This window comes from Lepidochelys olivacea (genome assembly GCF_965140295.1).
Source record: "Lepidochelys olivacea isolate rLepOli2 genome assembly, chromosome: 16".
Lineage (NCBI taxonomy): Eukaryota > Metazoa > Chordata > Testudines > Cheloniidae > Lepidochelys > Lepidochelys olivacea.
In genome coordinates this window covers 10,159,387-10,183,844 of record NC_140426.1, presented here as the reverse complement: position 1 = coordinate 10,183,844, position 24,458 = coordinate 10,159,387, and the positions used below count along the sequence as shown (strand labels likewise).

At 50.9% G+C, this 24,458-nt stretch overlaps 1 protein-coding gene across 2 annotated transcripts in view; it reads right to left on the bottom strand.

Moving 5' to 3' along the window:
* Positions 1–24,082, bottom strand: part of STXBP1 (syntaxin binding protein 1) — a 66,467-nt gene extending 42,385 nt beyond the window's left edge. For both annotated transcript variants that reach the window (XM_084649801.1, XM_084649802.1), the window contains exon 1: positions 23,913–24,082. In XM_084649801.1, coding sequence (XP_084505927.1) covers positions 23,913–23,949 — 37 coding nt within the window. In that variant the 5' untranslated portion in view covers positions 23,950–24,082. The remainder of the gene's footprint in view (positions 1–23,912) is intronic.
* Positions 24,083–24,458: the final 376 nt, after the last annotated feature.

Here is a 24,458-nt window from a genome sequence, read left to right as displayed (position 1 = left end):
GACATTTTAACCTTCCCCAAAACACTCTTGGCTATTGAGGCTGAGAATCAGCCTTTCCAACCGCTTGGCTCAGGGGGTCTGTCCTCACACCCTGTGCTAAGCAGCTTTTGTCTTTCTTGGCCATGCACTTGGATTTCTGTCCCACCTTGTCCAGGCTACCTCACTTTAGTCATGGCTGTACGGCCCCACTCTGACTTTTAGATGCTCGAGTCCCTGCCCCCTGCCTCTTCTCTTCATCCTCTGCCTCCTCCTCCCCTCGCTTCTGGCAATTTCTCAAATGGGACTCTGCCGAAGCAGCACTTAGCTCCAAACCCTCTTCACTTCTGGCCCGAAGCCAAGCATGAAACGTTTCAGCCCAAATCATCGTATTTCAAGAAAATTATGCCTGGAAGCAAAGGAGGGGGTTGAGTAGAAAGGCTCTCTCCAGCTCTTAGCAATGCGTCCGTGAAAGCCAGGCCCTACCACCATCAGCAAGGAGAGAACCTGGCACCAAAAGCACCAGCCACTACCAGGTGGGCTAAAGAAGTTATCCCTTCAGGTAGTAGCAGATCTTATCCTCCATGTGGACTAGCAATCGAGAGAAGGTTACTCCACAGTTAGCTAGCATGTTAGTAGGAACCAGAACACCTGCTATCCTAAAAAACTTCCTTTCCCCCGCAGCTCCCCCAGTCCAATCAGTTCCTCCCAGAACTCAGATACGCAGCTGAGCTGTACAGCTAAACCAGAGCAAAAGAAAGTACAGTTAAAGTGCAACATTGGTGGAAAGGCAGCATAAGCCTTATGGTTTGTCATTTCCCTCTCTCTGTCCTTTCCTTCCCAGAGGGTTTTGCTACCCATGCAATCTCAGAGTGGGAAAACTAAATAAAGAATTCAGCATCCTGTGGTGTGGTTTTTTTTTAAATGCGGTACATGAAAAAATCAGGGCAGAAGTCTGTCACTAAGGGACAGACCCTGCAAATACTTAATACGGTGAACAATTTTACCCACTGACCTCAATGACACTGCTCACGTGAGTCAATTACACACATGCTTATTTGGTTGCCGGATCAAGCCCCAAATGAGGACTAGAAAGAACTAAAGCTCAGAACCAAAAGTAACTAGTCATTTTGGGTGCCCAATGCAAGAAACCTTAAAGAGGCCTGGTTTTTAAAAATGCTGATCACCTGCCCTCTGAAAAACTGACACCCAAAATCAATTTTGAAATCCTTGGCCTCTGGATTTATATATATATTTATTAGCTTTCATTTTGAGTCAACAGGCAGTGGGTAGCCTATGGGCACATACTGCACACGTTCCAGACAAAAGCACCAGGTTAAAGCCCATCAGGAACCACAGGAAACGGTCTGCTTTACAGATAATAAGGAATTCTGTCCATTTTCTGGGAGAAGGAGCGCAGGGGGGAGCAACACCACAAGACCGTCCTAGATAAAAGTAATTTTTTTTAACATATAAATGGAAAAGTCATGGCTTACACTGGCCTTTCTTCCCAAAGGAACAGTTGGCAAACTATATGTGCCATTCACTCACTCACTATCTGGAATGTACCCAGTTCTGGGTTGGAACGTGGCCTCAACGCCACAATTTAGCCTTACGGATCTATATAATGAAGAACAGCTGTTTCTAGGATAGGTGAGACATGCCTCCAGCAGACCAGCTCAGCAAGGTTGGCATGAAGATGGGCGTTAACCAGAGGGCACCAGCATGGGGCAGAGGGGGCTCTCTTTAGAGCTGGCTGAAAATTTTCTGATGAAAGTTTTATTACTTTGGAAAATGCTGATTCACGTTAAAATGAAACGTTACAGAAACGCCCGTTTGGATCAAATTTCATTTTAAAAAAAATCAGAACGGAACGTCCCAAACATTTCGACCTTTTCCGGGTGGAACATTCCAATTTTCCATTTTGAAATGACTTTTTGTTTCAATCTTTAACATTATATCATATTTTTTTTAAAAGTAGAAATTGGGACAAAACATTTTGATTTTATGGAAACATCTCAATCAAGCCAAGATTATTTCTTTTTTCAGAACTTAATTTCACAGGAAATTCCAATTTTTATTTTCTTTCCTTACATTTTGGAATTGAATTTCTTTCAAACTCACGGAATTTCCCACAAAATGGAAAATCTGGCAGTCACCCAGCTTGGGCCTCTCCCCTCTGAGTCCGGGGGGGCACTTTGCTACTGGAGGTGCCTTATTTCATATGAGACGGAAAACAGAGGCCCAGAACAAGAAGACTCTCCAAATCTGTCGTATAGCTTCTACCTCCCTGCACCCTTGAAATCTATGGGAGTTTTGGCACTCACGTCAATAAACCCTAACCTCCCCATCCAATTGCAGGTATAAAAGAGAATCTTTCACTTTGTGCCCTGCAGTGTTACTGTGACCGGCTAAACAGCTGCTTGGTTTTAGGTAGTGGCCCCAATAGATCATACCTGCTTTTGAGGTGCTTTGGCTTTCCGGTGCTATATAAGTGGAAGGCTAGAATCACAGAGATCTGTAAAAATATTCCACAATTGCCCACCGCAGTTGTAGTATTCATGCTGTAAAACACTGCATGGAATGACAATGGTATGGCAAATAAAGCCCGTTTTTAATGAATTATGATAATGTTTTATATGCATTCACAGCAATAAAGCAATAGGAAGTGCTGGCTTTACTGATGCCAAGATCCCAGCGCTGCAGACTGCAATAGTCTATTTGATAGGACTTCTGAAACAATAAGTTTGGTGGCTGTTAGCGCTTGGGAAAGCATGGAACTCAGTGCTTTGGGTAATGCCAGACATAGCACGGTCATAAATTGTTCAAGTCACACAGACACCTGCCCATGTGCCTAAGTCCTGTCTTGCAGTATACCCTGCTGCCCCCACAATGGATCCACACACCCAGCTCTGTCACTGCATCAGCAGCCTGGATTTCTTTCCATCCCCGGCTATTCCGGCATTGGGCTTAGCCCTGAACAGAGTCATGTGGATTCATGCCATTCCGGAGAAGGGGATAGCAGCATGATCTAGTGGCTAGGTTGCTAGCCTGGGACTTGGGAGATGTGGGTACAAGTTGCTGCTCTGCCACAGACATCCTGTGTCACCTTCAGTTTGTTTCTTAGCCTATCTGTGCCTCAGTTCCCCATCTGTACAATGGGGACAATAGCCTTGCCCTACCTCCCTGGGGTTGTGAGGTGCTCAGATACTGTTGTCATGGGGGTCCAAGATGGAGAGATGTTCACTAATTACTACATGGAGACAGGAAAAGGTACTGCACTTATGAGACATGTTCAGTGTCAATCCAAGGCCCCAAGGCGGTGAATGAAACCGCCATGAAGTAAAGCCTACAGGCTCTCTGTGGAATTTCCCTCTGCTGATAGAAGGCCTGCAGTAAAAATTGGCTTCCCCTAATTAGTGGACTTAAATGTAGGCTGGATGCATTCACTATCTGCTTGTCTCTTCAGAAGCCTTTTCTGCCTGTGGGCTGGCCTGGGAAAACTCTCATCCCAGAAGTCATGGGGACTCTATACCCCAGGCCGCCTGGCTTTTTTATGAGGGGGTAGAGGCTAGGGGGAATTTGTGTAAGCATCACACCATCTTCTAGGGGTCATGTCCAACTAGTGAGACAGGGGCCTTCCAAACCAAGCACCTGGATCAGGAGACCTGGCCAGCCCAGAGACGTATTTCTGCCCCATTGACAGGGGCTAACAATTTGTTATGACATCTCCAGGGACTCCCCTGGGCCCCAGGTTCAAACCCAGATCTTCTTTGCAGTGACTGAAAGTTACCCCCATCTAGTGACTGCCTGGTGGCTTACATGCAGTAAATTAGCGCTCCTCATCCAGTCTCTAGTGGGCAAGTGTCCACATCACTGAAAATGTGGCCCTAGTGGGCAGCTGAAGCAAGGAGGCCCAGAGCTGCCTGGGCCAGGTGGCTGAATAACCGCCTCACCCTTTTGATGTGCACCTATGACAATCCCCGGTACACACCATCCTGTTTCTGAAAGAGTTAATGGGAGTAAGCGAGGCCAATTTGCTCACCTGGCTGCACTTGGGGGCTGGGCCAGGCCCAATTAAGGCTAAACCCAGCTGGGGAGGAGCTGGGTGGTTGGTACAAAGCAAAAGGGGACTCCAGGGAGCAACCTGACTAGAGAGTGGAGAGACTGGGAGGGTGAAGGAGGATGTCTAGGGGAGAGTTGGCCCTGGGATCTGCTCCTGTATACAGAAGGCTAGGGGAGAGCTCTGATAAAAGGCCAGGACCTGGACTTCCGGGGAGAGAGCCGTGGGAGGTGTTCAGTGGAGGACAGCAAGGGAAACGTAAGAGGGATGAAAGGTCAAGCCGGAGGAGGGCTGAAGTTGGGTAGAGTTTGTACCTTTGCCTTGGGATTTACTGGGGGATTCCAGGGAAGAGCCCGGGCCCTGAGAGAAGGCTGAACTATAGAGGCTGCGGGTAGGAAGAGGTCCAGGGAGGCGGCAGCAAGGATACTGGCAGAGCAGACTGTGGCTGCTGGACTGAGACCTAGTGTAGTGGGAGGGCCTGGGTTCCCCTACATGGGGCCAGAGAGCGGGATAAGGACCACTGAACGCTCTGACCAAAGGGGTGAAATGGCCATGGGGCCCAGAGTTGGGTCCAAAGACCAGAGGTAGGGACATTGGACGCATGTTTTGGACTTTGTGACCTTGGAAGGGGTAGAACTAAATCACAGCCTGGCTGGAGGGCTGAGTCCCTAGAAGAGGCAGACTACCGTGGGATGACAGCAACCATCAGCGGGACGCTAGAATGGAAAGAGCAGCTGCTATGCCGCGCCCAGCCAGGAGGAGGGGCACCAGCCGTGAGTATGCTCTTCCACAAGGGATAAAATCCCGGACCTTCACTACCACAGTACAGGCTTCTGCCACTTGAGCTCAAGGAGTAACTCCATCAGCTGGTAGCAGTAGCAGGCCATCCTCCATGTGGACCAGCCATCGGTCATGACACTTAGCCAGTGTGTTACCCGTGCTGTAGCTGTATTAGCCGGTGTGTTACCTGTGATGTATCTTTTCCTGTGGAGAAGTAGAGCACTCTCTGGGCTCCAGGGCTCTGAGCTCAGCAGATTTCATCAGGACTAACCTCAGCAGATTATTTACTTTTTAAGGCTCAGGTTACAAAAGACTTTGGAGATGGAAGTGCCTCAGTGGGAGGGCTTCTCAGGAGGACCCTTAGCTCTGGATGCCCCCCCCCACCCACCTTTATCCACTGGATCACCCATTGCAGCTCAGTCTCACAGGAAAGCCCGCTGGGCAAGCTCCGGCTGTCTGTGCTGCTGCAGGGCACAGCTGGGAACATCTCCTTAGGTCTAGTCACTCAGGCAGTGGGCTCTATGGTCCATGTACGACAAGCGCCTTCCCCAGAGTCACCTGGAGATGTCCCCTTCCCTGGGGGAGTCGGGCGCTGATAGCTGTACCCTGTGATGGGTTAGAGCCCATTCTCCCTCCTAAATGTTAAAGGCTGGATCTAGGCACGCATCAAACAACGTGCTGGAGACAGAACTGCACCAGGGATGCCTCCCCTTGGGGCCAGGCTGCTATGCTCTGGCTTCCCGAGCTCCTCGCAGAGTCTGGATGGGCAAATCTCGGCCTCTGAGCTCTCTGCAGTGGGAAAGGGATAGGGGCTCTCTTTCCCTGTTGGCACAGCGGTGAGGTATGTTTTACGGCCCTGGGACCGTCAAAGTCCATCCCCAGCAGAGTGCCTTCCGTTGAATAACACTGAGCTCCTGCAAAGGGCTTTCCTGCCCAGGGCAGGTGGGAATCTGGGCTATGTAGGGGACGGCACGCTACGGTTTGATATGCTAGCCGAAATAAATGCACTGATCCACAGGAGACTTCCTGTGTAATAAGCAGGGAGGGAGCTATCCCTGTACTTCACACTCTCTGCACCTCACCCATCCCTCTATGGCAAGAAAAGCCCTTCCCCTGGTCCCCAGCGTGAGAGGCAGAGATGGTACTAGACCCCAGTTCGCCTCCCTCTCACACGCACTTGCTGTTTATTACCTGGTGGTGAGCGTGCAGCAGGTCAGAGCGTACTGCCTCTTCCCAAGGAGCTGTAGGGGGATCTCTGCCCTTGAGGGCAGGAGCTGGGGGGTGGGGGAAGCACATTGCAATGCAGACCTCCCAACACGGTAATGTCCAAGCGACCGTGGCCTTTGGGGAAAGTCACCTGCCCTGGCTTGTGACTATCAGAACTGTTGAATTGTGAAACGGGAGGGAAGGGGGGGGGGATCAGCAGTTTGAGTGACGTCCCAGTCAGGGGACAGACGTTCACAGACAAGCATTTCTAGCGCATGCCATCGCCTCCAATATATTTATGTCCCATTCATTTTTGGATCTTTCCCTTTAATACCAAACCCAGAAATAACAATGCCGTTTACAAAGCTACACACACACACGGCATAAACCGCTTCAAATGCAGTTAAAGGCACTCGATGTTAAAAAGCCTGATGAACTGTGTCAAAAGCCAAATATTTGGTATCCTTATCATGACCCACCCCACCCTAATACACCTGATCCAAGTGTGAAAGGGGGACAGGTCCTACCATGAAGCTGACAATAATAACAAACTGAACACATCCTGGGAACAACAATAACAATACCTAGCTCCTGCCCTCAGTAGATCCCAGAGCACTTTGCAAAGGGGGGGCACCATCACTATTTTACAGATGGGGAAACTGAGGCACAGAGCGGTAATGTGACTTGCCCAGCAGAGGAGTGGCAGACCTAGGAATAAATCCTGGTCTCCTCCGTCCTGGTCTCACGCTCCTTGCGCTCTGCTATATGGCTTCAATAGTATTTGCATATAAGCAGGGCTGGATAAGATGCAGTGGGTGCTTGTAGCGGGATGGTCACCCTGCTCTGGCTCAGAAGGGGTTAAAAGCCAGCCCTTGGGGAGGGCTGGGGCTGACAGCCAATCAGAGAAGGCTGGGAGGCAGCCAATCAGGGCCAGGCTGGGCCCTATAAAAGGGCTGCAGGGCCAGAAGGTAGGTAGTCTCTCTTTGGCAGGGGCAGGGGCAGGGGCAGGGGCAGGGGCAGGGGCAGGGGCAGGGGCAGGGGCAGGGGCAGGGGCAGGGGCAGGGGCAGGGGCAGGGGCAGGGGCAGCTGGTTTAACCCCTTTGCTGATGATGAGTGGCCAGTTCAGACTGCAGTTTGCCCCTGAGGGATGGGGCTAGATGAAGACTGGCAGTGGGTTGGTGTGGTGAGGTGGGATTGGGGTTCCTTGGGAGGACCCTGAGTGTGGGGGCACTGCTGTGGGGGAGTACTCCAGAGAAGGGGCACTGCAGGCCAGGGGGGACAAGGGGCCTACACTGATGCCAGTGGTAAGACAAGTAGTGACAGCAGGAGAGAGACTGGCCAGCAGCAGGCGCTCTGGAGCTGGAAGAGCTAATTCCCAGTGTAACCAGCAGGAGATGCCACAGCGGTGGGTCTCGCCTTGCTACAGTGCTCTGTGTGAGGGGAGAGGATTCCCTGGTTCTGCATGTTAGGCCTCTGGCTCCTGGATGGCTCTGTCCCTTGAATAGCAAAGAGGAAACCGGCTTCAATCTGTTTCCGTGGGGGAGGATCAGATGCTGCTGGGGACCGGGAAGTGCAGAACTGTTAGATGCGCTGCTAGCAGCAAGCAAGCTCAGCTACCCTGCCGGGGTGGATGATAGCAAAGGGCTGTGCAGCTGGGGAAAGGGACCCTTCGTGCTCATAGCTGGCTCTCTGCTAAGGAGCAAGGATGTGAGTATCAGGGGCCATGCTCTGCATTGGTGCAGGCGTAACTACCTTCGCCGCATTGGGCAAGGTCAATGGCTGGGCGAGGGTTAAAAAGGAGCTAGCCAGAGATCAAGCTGTAACAGGTTTCTCTGGGCGCTCCCAGCATGGGCGGGTTTGTTACGGGTCGGGGCGGCATGGCTTTCTGGGGGTACTGAGCGAGCCTGCAGGTCTGGATTGTGAGTGAGGCCAGGTCTGGAGGGCAGAGAGAGATCTAGAGCAGGAGGCGGAAGCATACTCAAGGTGGGGAGTCTCTGCCTTCTCAGCTGGGTCCCTCCTGGGGTTTTCCATCTCCTTCATACCCAAGATTCAAGGAGGTGCAACCTCTGCCCCCATGGGCCCAAAGTGGATAAAAAGTTCACAGAAATCTCTGCGAACCAGAGCCATGGAGCTAGGCTCAGAGAATCCATCTCAGGCACCTGTCTTTGCTGCAAGGATTTTTCCAGCCAACCCAGTCGTGGGGCTGGGGGCTGCCTCAGCAGCAGGGACGGTAATAGCTGTGACCCATGCCTGCTCTAGAAGCAGGGGAGTTGCTGTCTAGGAGAAACCCCTTGGGCTTGGGCATTGGGACAGGCGTGTTGAAGCTAAGACCACAAACTGTTTCTCCTGCACCTGACCTGTGAGGAAAGGATGGTTTCCAGGTGATCCCCTGGCCATACTGTTTGCAACTCCAGCTAGCAGAATGGCTGAGGCGAAAGCAGAGAAAGACCGTGAGGTTTTCCAGATTTCTAGGCAAACGGATGCTTAGGAGGCCATGATCTGGGGTTTCCAAGGAGGTGAATTAACTATCGCTCCGTGGCTTCTGCACGGGATACGGCCACATCCTGTCTGAAGATGCTCCAGAACCCACATGCCAGATCAGACTAATCAGTTCAAATATATATATTTGCAACCACCTTTTATTCAGATCTTTGTTGGGTTTACAGAGACGTAGGATAGTCCTGGGGTTAGGGTACTAGCCTGGGTTTGGGAGAGCCAGGTTCAAGTTCCTGTTCTGCCACAGACTTCTGTGTGACCTTGACCAAGTCCCTTAGGGCCAGACTTTTAAAGGCGTATATAGGTGCCTAGATAAGCACTGGGCACTTGTGAACATCCCACTAGGCATTAGCCACCTGAATACCTGTACAAATCTGGCCCGACCTGGGCGTAAAGGAGATTTCCTTCTTCAATGGGTTCCAGATAAATCCAGCCTTATACAAACTGCCAGGGGAGAAATGTCTTCCCCCGTCACACATGCCATCTCCCTCTGGTCCAGAAACAATAACGCCCCCTCCCGGCACCAAGCTGAGTCATCCCTTCCCACCACCATTTCTCTGCCCCCGGTAGCATTGTGCTTGCTGCTGGGAAACACAAAGGGCAGATGTGTCTGAGGCAGGAGGCTGGAAATCAGCTTGGGGGCTTGGATCCAGTCTCTGTGCATGTGAGAGACAGCAGGGATTGTGGCTCATCTAAAAGGGGACATCTCATCTCCTTTACCCTCCCTCTCTTCCCCTGGGTGCCAAGGAGCTTGGCCGGTCTGAACCCAAACTCACTACTCTGGGACCCATCGCTGGCCCTAATGTTGTTGGGCGCGAGGATGATCCTGTCCTTCAAAGGGCCGGCCTCCAACTATGACTCTCCTCTCCCTCTCACAAAGCAGCTGCTGCTGCAGCACTGGGCTGCAGTATTTTTCCCTGGCATTGCAGTGGCTCCCGGAGCAGGCGTCTGGCTGATGGCTGGGCTCCAGCTGTGTGGGCAGAGGCCTTGCCCAGCCTGCAGATGGAGTCAGCAGCGTCTTTCCCCTCCAAGAGCCCCCTCTCCGCCACACTGCGGCTGGGCACCTTCTCATGGTTGGGCTGGCAGATCGCACCAGGACTGAGGGGCTGCCACATGCTGGCACTGCCCAGGGCGTGGGGGGTGGTGGTAAGGGATCTGAGGTGGCACAAGACTGTCTTAGCAGTGATTCAGGCTCTGAGGAACCCTGTGCAAAGGACAGGGTCCCACGCACCTCACCTATGGCCAGGCCCATTTCTGCATACCCAAACCAACCCCTGCCTGCAGCCCCTTTCTCCTCCGACTGCAGCGGCTCTCACAGCTGGTGCCTGAGGAAACAGGCCAGACCTTGAACCGGGGATACAGCCGAGAGCCAGCAGAGCAGAGAATGCAGTGCCAGCAGCAGAGTAGCTGCCAGGTCCTGTGTGCAAGGGCCTCTGGCTCCCATGCGATAGTACCCAGGCCTGGGGATGCCAAGGCCGCTACAACCCTGGCTGCTCCTGGGGTATTGCTGGGACTTGCTCGTCAGCGGCACCCTGCTCCTTGCAAGGGCTAAGGTGCATCGCCGTGTTTGGAGCTGGTTGATGGGAGGGTGCTGGAGAGGGGGATTGCTGGCATTCCTTATCCTCTGGCTCGGCGCTGCCTGGCAGGAGCCATTTTGACCCTCCTTTTGTCAGTGGTGCTCTAGGGTTGGCAAGAGCAGCCCCCTGAACGCACAGGTTTAGAGAGAACAAGCTGGCCAGGTGAGGGATTCTGGCTTTGCAGCCCCGGCAGAGTCCTCTCAGGGCAGCCACGCAGGTCCCCACTGCCAACCTGCCCCAGGCCCTGCAGGCTGTGGATGGGCGGCTGTCTCTGGCAGGTTAACTGCCAGCCTCAGTACCCTGCAGTCAGTTTCCTCCTCCTCCACCACCCCCAGCTCTGCAGCAAGCTGCAGTCTGTTTGATCCTGGGCTTCGAAGATCTGCCGTGAGCCATCCGAGTGGCGTCTGCCCGCAGTTCCATCAGATCCAATGCTACATCTCCTGCCCAGTGAGAGCTCTTGGTCAGAGGTTTAGGGCAGGCCCCATAAATTGCCTTTGCTGTCCACCAGTTCCTTAGTTAAGGGAGCTGTTAAAAGTGCGCCTCTGAGCTCTGGTAGGGCTGCTGAGCTGTTCAGTGCCCTCCCCTGGCTGCTGCATGGCCCCTGATAGAATGCACCTTTTTGCTTTATGCAGTCCACGGCACCAGAGCCGCTGCCCAAGCTCATAGCCCGCGTCTAGAACAACAACAATAGCAATGCCTAGCTCACCTGCAGCACTTTCCATCCACTGATCTCAAAGCGCGTTACCAAGGAGTTCAGTACCATTATCCCTGTTGTGCAGGTGGGGAAACTGAGGCACGGAGGTGCCATGACTTGCCCAAGCAGCGCTAGTCTGTTACACAAGCGGCTGAAAGCAGCTCACAGGTTTGGGCTGAGGCGATTTTGTTCAGATTTATTTACTCCTTGCCCGTTGTGGGGCTGAGCTAGCACCGGCCCTGCTGCACCAGATCAGCCCACTGAGATTTGCGACAGCCTCTGGTGCCAGCCAATACGAGCAGAGGATTTCTGAAGCCCAGTGTCTGCTTCAGAGGAAGGCAAAGAATCCATCGGCATTCTTCAGGGCAATTGTGGAATCTTCTGTAGAGAGGAGGCTGGAAACCCTTCCTGACCCCACAAACTATACCCTGAAGCATGAGATTTGTTTCAAATACCCATGTCTCTGGTACCTTAGAGGCAGAAGGCCAGTGCTCAAGTGCTTCAGTCTCCCTAGCAAGCCTGATGTCCAACATAACCAATGCTCTTGACGTGTGCATTTAAACACGGGGTGGGGTGGGGGAGGTGTTGTTTCTGGCACTTAGCGAGCAAGTCCTGACCACAGCTTGATGCCCATTGACTCACGGGCAGGATGACAGATTAGAGGGACAAGCAGACGGCTTTGATTTGGCATATCCAGTGTGGCCGTATGGAATGTCATTATGGCCCTCGCCTCTCAGGACCTCCACATCTCTGACCACAGGGAAATCGGCTGTCAAGGCAGCTGTCGGGTAAGGCCTGCAGCCAGTGCAAGTCAGAGGTTGGGGAGATGTAGGGTGGGGAACAGATGAGGCTGTAACGCAAGGGTCTGACTTCATCTGACAAAGATGCCTCTGCCCAGGGAGGCTGGCTGTGTGCCAAGTGATTTGGGTTAATTACAGCGATACCACCTCTGGGCTCCGTGCGCCATAGTGAGAGCAGGAAAGGGGTGATGAGTGGCAGAGGTGGGGTGCACTCAGCCTGCAAGGAGGCTGCCCCACTCTGTCTGAAAATCACTCAATGCTTCACAGAACAAGCCAGCCAACTGGTAAAGGGGCTGGTCCTCTCGTAGAGACCTCCCCCCCCCGGCCTCAAATACAGCCTTGGTCAGACAGGCCACTTCCTGAAGGCTGGATGATCCTGGCCTGGGAATGAGGAATAAATTGATGCAGGCCATAGTGCAGCAAGCGGCATGCTGCCCCCGTGCACATGTGCTGCATGGGCAGGAGTCTGCAGCACTCAGAGTGAGAATTTTTATCCTCAAAGGAGCCCTGGATGTCTGAGTACCCCAAGCCCCCAATACGCTAGGCCTCCCCAAGTACTGCAGTACCCCAAAGCCCCCAGTACTACAATATCCCAGCCTCCCGGCCCCTCCAATACTGCCATACCTCAGCCCCCTCAGTACTGCAGTACCCAGATACCCGGCAGCAAACCCAAAAAATCCATAGCAATAGATCACATCCCTTGCACTGACTACAGCTGAGGCACACCCGGGGGAGATAATGGCAAAGGGTTTCAGGAGAATCCCTGAAGGGGAAGGAGAAGAATCAGAGAGTGGAGTTACTGGGAGGGACTGGCTGGATTCATTGCGGCGCTCGCTCCTGCCCTCCCTAGCCGCCCCCCGCTCCGGGAGTGCCCCACTTCCCGCACCGCATGTCTGCGAGGCGGGGAGTGGGTGGGACATGTCAACGCAGGTGACTGTGCCCCGCTGTGCCAGTGTCTGGATGAGAGACGTGTCCCGCTCCAGGGCCCAAAACACAAGAGAGGCAGAAATCGCACAGGAACAGAAAGGCGCAAAGCCATGGCTTCAGAACGCGAGCTGGAGAAGCAGCCCCGACCTCGGGGAGAAAGGAGAGAGACGTCACGCTAGTGGGCAGCCTGCCGCCGGTTCAGGGAGAGCAACCCTGCCAAAGACAGCGGCACCGCGGACGCCAGAGAGCCTTGTCCTGGAAACGCTGCACTCCTCTGGGCCCTGGACACCCTGCCTCATTTTGAAATTCTGGCCACCCTGGTCCAGCTTGCCGTGCCCACTAGGTCCGACTGGGCTGAAGCCGTGTGTGTGGTGGGGGGAGGAGGGGGCACAGTAGATGCATGCAGAGAGCAAAGGTGGATGCATGGGGGAGATGTGCCAGGCTTAGGGATAGGGTGGGGGCGCTGTCTGGCCCCAGGGTGAGATACGGGCAGGGTAGATCAGGACGGAGCGCAGAACAACTGGAGGAAGGTGGGGACCGCTCAGCTAACAGCACTCCTGCAGGGCCTGTGCAGCAGCCATAGCGCATACAAGCTCCAAAAACTCTAGTAGCTCCAGCGAGCTGGAGCCAGACTTGGCTAGAGGATACTCGGTCCCAAGGGGACCTGGATTCATGAGTGGGACCCCTAGGCATTATCACAATACAAATAATGAAGAATTGTAGGGTCTGAAATGGTTGGGGGGGGGGCTTGGACTCTTGAACCCTTCCTGCCGACCCCTCGACTGGGAGAAGCCATCTCACCTGGGACAACATGCTACGCTTGTTACTCAGTTAACCCTTTCAGCAGCCACAACCACTCCCTCCCCACCGACTAGTGCATCCTGGGACCCAGCCCGGGGACTGACTGTGCTTTTCTGAAACGGGGTCCAGTATGGGCTCCGCGGCTCTCCTGCAGGGTGGGGAAGCAGCAAAACGAGGAGCTCTGATGAACTTCCTGTCTGGAAGGCCAGCAGCGTGCTGCCCGCGTGTGTCTATTAATGACTCTAATGGAACTACTCTGTATTTACACCATTGTAACCAAAAGAAAAATCAAGCCTATTCGCTTTAATATTAGACAGATGGGTTGGACAGGGTGTACCAGCCATTTACGGCCCTCTACTGGAGGTCCTGCTGCCTTGGCCCCCTAAGAAGCTGTCCTTTTGGAAGAGAAAAGCAGCAAATTCTAGCCCTCCAGGAGTTGCCTGGAAAGGCCTCCCAGGATCAGCTGCTGGTGGAACCAGTGAGATTTGGTCTTTCAATGGCTAGAGGGCCTGAAGTACGCACAGGCCAATGAGGGGCCAGCAGGCCAGATAAAAAGAGTTGGCTGCTACTATCTAAAGCAGTTCTACAAGAGGCTGGGACAGGGCGGGAAGACTCTCCCTGTCTTAACCCAAGAAACCTGGACCAGAGAAGGACTGTTAATAAGTACTTTAATGCCCAAGTGGCCATCTTGAGGTAAGTGTTAATTTATTTTCTGTAAAATTAAGGTGAGCTTGTTCTATTGGATGCCTCAGGTGAGCCTGTGACAGTCAGATATAACTACGGTCATGAAAAAATGTGTTTGGTGGCCATTTCATCCCACAAGACCAGATGTTATCATCATATGCATGCTTGTATGGCCTCACCACTTTGGGTCTGTTATCCTCAGGCTAAGCTGCTCTTACATTTCTATTTCTATTTTTACTAAGAATGAGGGGAAAAAGCAAACTGCTACAATTTCACTTCTGTAGCTTCTAGAAAAAAATGCAATTCAAATGGCTACGGGGGAGTATTCCTCCTCTGTTCTTGATTACCCTTTTTATTGATAGTCTTCACCACTCTTGAGGGATAAGGTCTTAAATAAGTGATGGGGACAAATCTTAGGGCTACAGCCAGCTCATTAGATATCTTGCATGTATCTTCCAATCCATCATTCTTCTGAATTAATTTGCCTCTCTGGGTGATTTGCATGGCACTAAAGTGACTGACCGGCTAATTTAAAAGTTAGCAATGAGGTGGCCTATAAGAAATAAAACTTGTATGTCACCTTGGGAGGCAATGTGTTTTATTTATAACCGAGCAAAAGCAGAGCAATCTTTCACGGAGCCTTTCAAACGAGTACAGTTTGCTTGACATAGGGTCTGATCCACCCGTCATTAGCATCAATGGCAAATCTCCAGTTGACATTGATGGTGCAATAGTGGAACTGTAAGAAAAGTGGGCTAAATACCTCACACAAGGGTAGCACTGTAGCACTTCAGTGTAGATACTGCCTACACCGATGGGAGGGGTCCTCCAGTCAGCATAGTTAACCCATTTCCCTGAGAAGCAGTACCTAAGGCGATTGAATAATTCTTCTGGCTATACCGGGAGTTAGGTTGGCTTAACAATATCTCACAGGGGTGTGGATTTTTCACACCCAAGAGAGACATAGATATGCTAATGCAAATTCCCAGTGTAGACCAGATCTCAGTTAAGCCATATTAACTCTAGGGCAGGTCATAGGTATAACCAAAGGCAAAATTTGCTTCAATATGTCTAATTTTACATCTACAGCTGTCCTATACATGTGATCATGCTACAGAAATAACCTGAAGCCCATAAGGAAATTAATGGCATGTAAATACATTGCCAAGGGGAGTTGTAAACCAGCATGCATATTTAATAGGACTGGTAACATAAGAGCAACCTGACTGGCTGATGAAGAATATGACTGGGAGGATATTGCCAGTTTAGCTACCCAACACTGGCTGTTAACCAATGGGAAAGACTCACTAGGCAAACAAACAGCAACACATTTCACAAGAGCAGTAATACACTTCAAGATGAGCAGCAAAAAGGGATACCTGTTCTCAGCTGGCTGAAGGTACTTGGCCTTCAGCCTCAGGTCTTACAAAGTACCAGTGATGGTGTGGGTATCTCGTGTAACATGCATATGTTGTGATGTGATACAGCTCCCACTTTTCAGATACAGCTCCCACTATCTAAGATGTGGCCCCGCACTATTGTAGTATCTGAACACCCCATAGTCACTACTGTATTTATCCTCACTACACCCCTGTCAGGCAGGGCAGTGCTGTTATCCCCATTGTACAGATGGGGAACTGAGGCACAGAGAGACTAGTGACTGTGACACTAAGCACCTCTGTATTCACACCCTACACACTATTGTAGTAATCTTTGTACAAAACACACCTTGTGAAGTATCATTTGAAAACTAATAATTCCATGATCATTAATATTCTTGTGTGATGTATATAAGCATTGGATATTAAGAGTAATGGATATGTGCTAGAATTATGACTCAAGTGTGTTTAACCCAGGCATGCCAGGGGAGCTAGTAAACAGGTCTGCCTTAGACAAAGGAACATGTTTTCCCCACCTGGGAGTTATTTCCAAAGCTCTCTGAAAGACAAGAAGAATGTATTTACATATCATGTAAACAGTCCCATCAAGCTAACAAGGGGTGGAGGCAAACCTCACACTAACCTCACGATGGCAGTTGTCTGTCAGTCTCCAATGAAATTAAGCAACGTGCAACTAGAAACAATAGAAGCTCCATTTACATAGAGGACCAGCATGGGGATGGGAAGCCCACAGGAAGGGAAAAACCAGCATGAGATCATCCTGCCTCTTGAAACAGTCATTGAACTTTGGACGATATAAGCAAGGAGAGAAGCCATCTTCGGCATCCAGCCCTAGCCAGACACAATGGAACAGAGCTCTTGCAAGCCAAGAAAGATGTGTCCTTCAACTAGATCGGGGGGCAGGGGCTTAAGGTCTCTGGAAATTGAATATAGGTGAGAAACCATCTTTCACCAAGCCTGTACCTTGCTAGATTAAGTTTTAGAGCTTTAGATGTGTGTTATCACTTTTATTTGCTTGTAATCCTTTCTAACATCATTCCTTTTACTTGGCATCACTTAACCTATGTTCTAGAGTTGTTAATTTTGTTTTACTATTAATCTAAACCACTAGTGCTGTGTTGGAATTAAAGTGACTCTTCATTTCAGTTAATGTGGCAAGCTAGTGGGTTTTGTGTGTTTTAGAGGAACAAATGAACCTTATGATTTCTCTGCACTGTCCAGGAGAGAGCTGGACATTGCAGACCACATGGTTTTGAAGAAATCCAGGACTTGGAGTGTGCTGGGGTCACCTTGCTGGTTGTAACCCAGGCTGGTGCAAGCCAGAGTGTGATAGTGGGGTGTTGCCAGCAGGTTGCTGGTGTGTTGCTGGACCAGGGCTGTAGTTCTACAAAGACACTCGGGGTACGACCTGCATACTTGTTGCTGACTATGCTCCCAACTACCAGGCTAGCGCCCCTGTCACTGGATTACCCTTCCTTTCTAGGGCCTGATTTTCCCAGGGCAGCTGCTCTGCACTTCTGAAAGTCAGGCCTCTAACATAGTGCCACCTGGGACCCCAAATCACTAGTCACTTCTGAAAAGCTGGTGACAATCTCTACAGCAACACCTGCCCTAGGACCACGTCCAATACCAACTCCTAGCTTAATGTATGTCCAGCACAAATTTGTTCAATCTTTACTTAAAGACCCACTTTGAGTTGACAACTGATTTTTGCTGGTCCATTCACTGATTGCTTATGAGGGGCTCCACTGTGTCCATTCAGCCACACGTAATCTATTATACCATTTACATGCACTAGAAATTGGCTCAATGCATGTTCTCTAGGCCTAAAATGATTATTCCCTAAGCATGCCCATCACTGTAAAGCAGGCTTCATTGACTTAGGAACAGTGGGGAGGCAGTCACTTGGTTCAATGCACAGATAAGACCTCATTCTTAAAAGCAGGGCCCAGCCCTGCAACATTTACTCAACCAAAGAAGCCTCCATAAGTGTTGAAGAATCAGGCCCAATGCCCTTAAACAGAAGGACTTATTCTGTTTTTAAAGATTCCTTTAGGGCACGGTCACAGAGATGCGAGCTCCAGGGTGCCACATGTGTACTATTAAACATGACTACCAAGTGTACAGAGATAGCAGGAGGTAGCCCATAACCTCTCTCCCTGAGCTCAGCAACAGAATTCTGATCAAGGTCAAGGGGAGCAGGAGCAGTTTTTCCAACCACCTGGAGAGTTGCCCCTCCTGGTTACTCAATCTGAAGGGTTGCATTGCAGGGATGCAGGACCACAAATTTTACCGCCACCAGGAGTTCCTTAATGCTCCTGCGGCACTGCGTGGAAGGGCAGATTTTCAAAAGCACTCAGCATATTGAGAGTGGCGCACTTTAAGAAATCTGCCTGAAATCATGGGCACTTGGAAGTCTGATTGGAAGGGTTAGTTGCAGACTCCCTCATCACCCACAATGAAGTCGTCTTGGTTTTGTTTGTGCTGGTCTGAAACAGGACGTGCATCTTTCTGCCCAAATGCCAAAACCTAGGGAAAACTTTGTGTAAGTACTGTAGGAGGGAGTGGATCGTTAGGGAGATGCAGAGCTCTCTTTTTAAACTACAGTTTGGGCGGGGGGGGGGGGGCAGAATAAAAAGGAAAATTAAACCCAAAAAAGGCTTATATATTATGATGAAATGTCAGATTGCATTGTTGGAAGCTATCACTCTAGCCATAATTTCCTTTGTTATATCTAATTTATTTGGGGAGGGGGAGCTCAGACAAATGCAGAATCTTTGCATTCAGTAACACCTCAGCCGTGATACTTTAAGGGCTGGTTCTCCCCTGCCTTGCACCTTGGGTGGTCAATGAGCCTGTGCAAGTGGGTGTTGAAGGCTAAGAAATCAGAATCCTCCATTCATGCTGGTAGCAAGATGCCACATGCTCTCGCACAGGTATAAGGCCCAGATCCTCAAAGATATTTAGGCACCTGACTCCCAATGATTTCCGTGGACATTAGAAGCCTTGAGCATCTGGGCCTAAATAACTACCCAAGGGGCAAGGCAGTGAAGAATCAGCCCATTCGACACTATTCAGGCCAGCTTTTCAAGAGGGCTCAGTTCCAATGTACCCAGCATGCTGAGCGCTTTTAAAAATCTGTCCCACGGGGGTGAGTTGTGGATGGCCTGCCAGCCCTGGGCACTTGATCATTTGTGTGACTATAAGAAGAGTTTCTCGGATTGTGTAGATGTACGTGAAGAGAAGGAGAGTGTGTATGCATTCCAAAAAAACGAATACGAAGCTAAGGTTTGTTAATTCTTTTACAAATCCCAACATGCGAGAGTTCGGCATCCTTCAGCACCATTAGCGTGAGCACCCTGTACCTCTTGTATATATTTGCGGCTTTCACTTGAAAATCATGAACAGTGATGAAGTCAGACATCTAACAAGGAAGCTAAAATAGGGGATGCTCCATATGGGCAGCATGGTTTCAGGTACCTTGATGGAGATTTCCCAAGCAACTCAGTGGATTCTTGACACACGGCTCCCATTCATTCTAATAATAAAGATGTCTACTATATTCCTTTATAGTGTCTCTTTAAACAAAGGCTGTTGTAACAATGGTTTTGTTTCTGATATGTACAGGGCAAGGGTTTGTAAACTTGTCAGAGTCCTAAATCATTTTTAAAGGGTCTAAATGCCCTAAACTGTTTGCAGATTTAAGTCCTTGACTTTGCGGTGCGACACAAGAGTTCATTTCTTTTAAAAGAAACAGTAATAATAAATAGGAAATTAAATTCAAAGAGGAGAAAGAGAATCCTAGGCGTGTGCAATGGCTGAGGGCAATGGACCTGGCACAGTGTTTACAGCCTGCTCGCCTTTAGCTGCACTGTTTACAAACCCATAACCAGCCTGCTCTCCTTTAGCTGCACTTTAACCCATAACCGCTTCACTGAAGCAATGGGGCTCCATGTGGGAAAGCTCTATGAACTCAGCAGAGGAACAAGTTGACAATCTAACCCAGCTGGCCTAGGAGAGGTGCAAAAAGAAGCAGACTGGCCAAGGGAGGAAGAAAATACCCTTAGGACCTAGTTGGGGAGGAGATGACCAGAGATGCTCATTACTCTGCCCTGTATTCCAGGCCCATTGTATTCAGGGACACAAAGGCCGAGATCAAAGTACAGGAACTCCTCACTTAAAGTCGTCCCAGTTAACACTGTTTCGTTGCTGATCAGTTAGGGAACATGCTCGTTTAAAGTTGTGCAATGCTCCCTTCTAACGTGGTTTGGCAGCCACCTGCTTTGTCCACTGCTTGCAGGAAGAGCAGCCCATTGGAGCGAGCTGGAATCCCCCAGTAAATCCCAAGGCAAAGGTACAAACTCTACCCCAACTCATCTGCTCTGCACCCTGACACACTCCTGCCTGCTTAGCACATCTCCTTCTACTTGTTGGAAGGCCAACGTGGTTTAAAAACAATCACGCCAGCTCCACTAGGCACCACAGTTGGCTTTTAAAAGATAGGGACAAACCTGGGTCAAACAGGGCAGCTGGCAAATACGGTAACTTCATCTCCTGCCCCCCCCCCCAGCCTCCTCCTGCCCAAAAAAGGGTGGACCGGAGTTTCATGAAATGGTGATAGAAAGGGCTGGGAATCAGGGTTTAACCGTCACTGTCCTCAGATACGCTGGAGAGATTTTACTCAGAATTTACAAGACGCCTGTGGGCAGAGGCCAGACCTGGAAAGTTTCATCCAGGAATGTGACTTTTTTTTTTTTCTGGGGAGAATTATGAGACTTTTTTGCAACCGCATGGGCTGCACGGTGTTTGCTCTCAAACGCAACACCGGGTGGGTGGACGGGGTGACTGGAAGGGGTGACGTACTGGATGGAATGGCCCCAGAAAAGGTATCATCATGACAAGAGTTGGCTGCGAATTCAGAGGCAAGTCTACAAAGTTATCACCAAGGGCTAGAGGGGAGCCAGGCCCGGTGCCTTTCTTTGAAGAGTGGGGCCATGTAAAAGAGGGAGCCATGGCAGGATGATGCTCCGTTGTCTTCTCCACTCAAGAGGTAACCCCGTCTGTGCACAGGATCAGTGGGTGGCCTCGGGATCAGGACAACTGTTCTCCATGGCATCATCATCACCACCACCACCACCGCCAGAAAAACCTCCTGGACATCCCAGCCCACAATAATCTTCATAGTCAGCATTACCTTGCACAGTGTGGGCAACTGCCCAGTGAACCCATGGGAAAAGGTGGGCAGGGCCAGTGAGGAAGTCCTGCAGGAACCACTCTGGTCAGGAGGCCATGAGGAAGCACAGGACTCCCACGCAGATAGCTGGGACCTATGGTCAGGGGATGAGCTCCACCTCCCAGATAGGACAATTCCAAGGAAATGGAGAGCAAACTCTCTCCAAGGCCTTGATCCTACAACGAAAGCTCTCTGTAGGCAGAATCCCAAGCCCCAATGAAGCCAACAGGGGTCAGATTACATGGAGCTCTCTGGACAATCACAGTCCAAATTACCTGTGTCCTATGCAGCATTTCCCTGCCCAGGGAGAGAATCTAGCGTGAGTATTATAGATACTCTGATATTAGAGGGATACCCAGCTACTGGTTATCTTACAGATTAAAAAAGCTCTTTTGAGGGAAGAACAGCAGATCGAGGGACGTGATCGTTCCCTTCTATTCAACATTGGTGAGGCCTCATCTGGAGTACTGTGTCCAGTTTTGGGCCCCACACTACAAGAAGGATGTGGAAAAATTGGAAAGAGTCCAGCGGAGGGCAACAAAAATTATTAGGGGACTGGAACACATGACTTATGAGGAGATGCTGAGGGAACTGGGGATGTTTAGTCTTCAGAAGAGAAGAATGAGGGGGGATTTGATAGCTGCTTTCAACTACCTGATAGGGAGTTCCAAAGAGGATGGCTCTAGACTGTTCTCAGTGGTAGAAGAGGACAGGACAAGGAGTAATGGTCTCAAGTTGCAGTGGGGGAGATTTAGGTTGGATATTAGGAAAAACTTTTTCACTAGGAGGGTGGTGAAACACTGGAATGCGTTACCTAGGGAGGTGGTAGAATCTCCTTCCCTAGAAGTTTTTAAGGTCAGGCTTGACAAAGCCCTGGCTGGGATGATTTAGTCGGGGATCGGTCCTGCTTTGAGCAGGGGGTTGGACTAGATGACCTCCTGAGGTCTCTTCCAACCCTGATATTCTGTGATTCTGTGAACAGTGCAGTTTGTTATAAGACTCCTGAAGGCTAAAGTTTTGCCTTCAGTCAGATGCCCATCATGGTGGTTAGAACAAGACAGTGTGTGTGACTTGTGATGGTTAATGTTGTCATAGAATATCAGGGTTGGAAGGGACCTCAGGAGGTCATCTAGTCCAACCCCCTGCTCAAAGCAGCACCAATCCCCAATTTTTGCCCCAGATCCCTAAATGGCCCCCTCAAGGATTGAACTCACAACCTTGGGTTTAGCAGGCCAATGCTATTGTATTCAAGCAAAGAAAGAAAATATGTGAAAAGTCCACATCACTAGCTTTGTAGCCTTTGGGGGTTTTGACTGAGGAAGGAGGGTCGGATGAGACCTTTAGCTTTTCCAAGTAATGCTCTTCAGGAACGCAGCGATACATTGTGCATCCTATCGGTTTCATAACCTACTTTTCACACGCTAGAGAGTGAAAGAGGACAATCTAGTGCCAGAGAATTAAATGCAGCAAAACATTTTAAATTCCACCTCACCCCCCTCCAGGATTATCTTGCAGCACTAGAACCAAAGGATTTTCTCCCCCCTGACGGAGTTGACCGAGCCACAGCTGAGCTGTAGGGTTTTGGAAAATAAAGCAGAGCGAGACTGGTGCAGAGCTGTCTGTTAGCTCTCTGGGTAGGTGATTTCTTGGAACAAAGCAGGACATAAATCTAATGGGATCATCCCACCAAACAGTCACACCACCGCACTTCAGCCGCACCATCTGCAGCCTGGAGCCGAGGCTGTGGTGTGGAGGATTGTTAAATAAGACCCTGCCTTCTTAATGCACAAAGCTCCAGGAGCGCTTTCTTGGTAGCCAGAGCTATTCGAATCGACATGTATTTCTCCCATTCCCACTGCTAAGCACACACACACACACAAAAAATTGAACGATGACTTTTTAAGGCAACATTTTGCCTAGTTTCCATTTAAGTAACTAATACAAGGTTAATTAATTTAAAGAGAGTGAAGGATTTACATGATTCATGGCAGAGGGGACTCAGAGGAAGTTGTCACCATTTTATACCGTTTTTGTTGTTAGTTGTTTAGGCATAAAAGTTTCTCGATTAGATTATTATGGCACGAGGAATGCAGGCACTCTGTAGAGGAACTCCCCACTTGTCCAGCTGCATACACTCCAAAAATAAGAACCCCTTATTTAGATACTAAGAATAACACCATGGGGGGGGAGAATCATAGATTCCCCCCTCGGCCCCCCAGCTAGAGAAGATATCAACGGTGAGCCAAAAACAGCACCTTGGATTCATACACAAGAGCTTATGCCCCCCCAATCAGAGCAACTGCACAAAGAAATACCCTGGTTGCCAAAGTGCCCAGCTCAAAGCCCAGAGAAGAGTCGGCCTTTATCTGAACCATTTCTTTGGGTAGCTTGAACAGCTTCCACCACCTTGGGGGCATGTTCCTGATGGGAAGGGAAAGCTGGGTGCTGCTTGCACGGTTTGATTTGATTTTGGGGGTGGGAGCAGGGAGTCCAGAAGGCTTTGCCCTGACACTGCAGGACCTGGCGTAGCAGCAAGGGCTGTCTGTGCCTGCGCAAAATAACGCTGCCAATGTCGGCGAAGGAGCCGGTAATTTTGTGTTTATTTATTATTGGCCCAGGCAGAGATCACTCCTCCTTCTCCCCCCCCACCCCCGCCCTCCCATGCCCGGAGGCTCTGGGGAATCATCTGGGATGTATTTATTAATTATTATTAATGATGATCATTCCTATGATTATTTATTGGGATAATCAGGCGACCGCTGCCTGCTGGACAAAGCCACTAGGACCCAGAGCCTGGGGAAACGGCTCAGCTTGCTGTCCCTTTCCATCTCCCTCCCCCAGCACTGCAGAAAAATCCCAACCGCCCCCCTCCCTCAATCAAACAATGGCAACACCCCCCCATACACCCCCATTTCCCCATGTGTTTCTCCAGTTTCCTCTGGTTTGATTCCCCTGCCCCCTTTATCTCCCCCCACCACCCGCCACCCCCAGCTGGCCGTTGATCCTGACTGCAAGGGTCCGGATTGCGCATCTGCAATTCCAAACCCGCCCCCACTTTCTATTTTCTCCTGCAAAAGATTACCAAGACTCTGGTCCGTTTCCCCAACAGATCCTGCCCCCCCCCGCCCCCCGCCCGCCACCCACATCCAAACAGAGCCCATCTAACCTCCCAGATCTCCCCCCCCCCACCCATCCAGCCTCCACCCGCACAGCCCGGGGAAGGGAGGGGAGCGATCAGAAGGGGAAATAGACCCACAAGAGAAGCATCCTCTTACTTTCTCCAACCACAGCCTTGAGCCCAATGGGTGCCATGATGCCCTGGTGCCTTTCGGGGGGTGGGGGGCTCGTCTCCCCCTTTTCCTGCTGCTCTCTGGTTTGTACAAATCCGCTCGCCCGGGCTGTGCGCTCAGCTGCCTGCGCAGGAGGGGGAGACCGGGAAGCTGGAGATGGGCCTGGGGGGGGGGAGCGGGGGGGGGGCTGATGCTGATGATGGGGAAGAGGAGGTGATGGTGCTCCACGACGTCACCGCTTCGCAGACCAATCGCCTCGGCGGGCTGGTGCCTCCATCACGGGGCTGCGGTGCAGCCCACTGGCCACCTGGGCGAGGGAGGGGGCGCAGCAGCGGGCCCCCCCCCCCCCCCCGGGACAGAGAGAGACCCCTCCAGCCGCCGGCGGGCTCTGATCCTGCGCACACAGCAGGGTGCTGGGGGGGGATATGTCCGTCTAGGAACAGCCTAGCATCAGCCGCAGTGCTCGCCCTCCCTGCCACTCACCAGGGCTGTATGCTGGGGGGGTGAAGAGCTTGGGTCCAATTCCTCCCG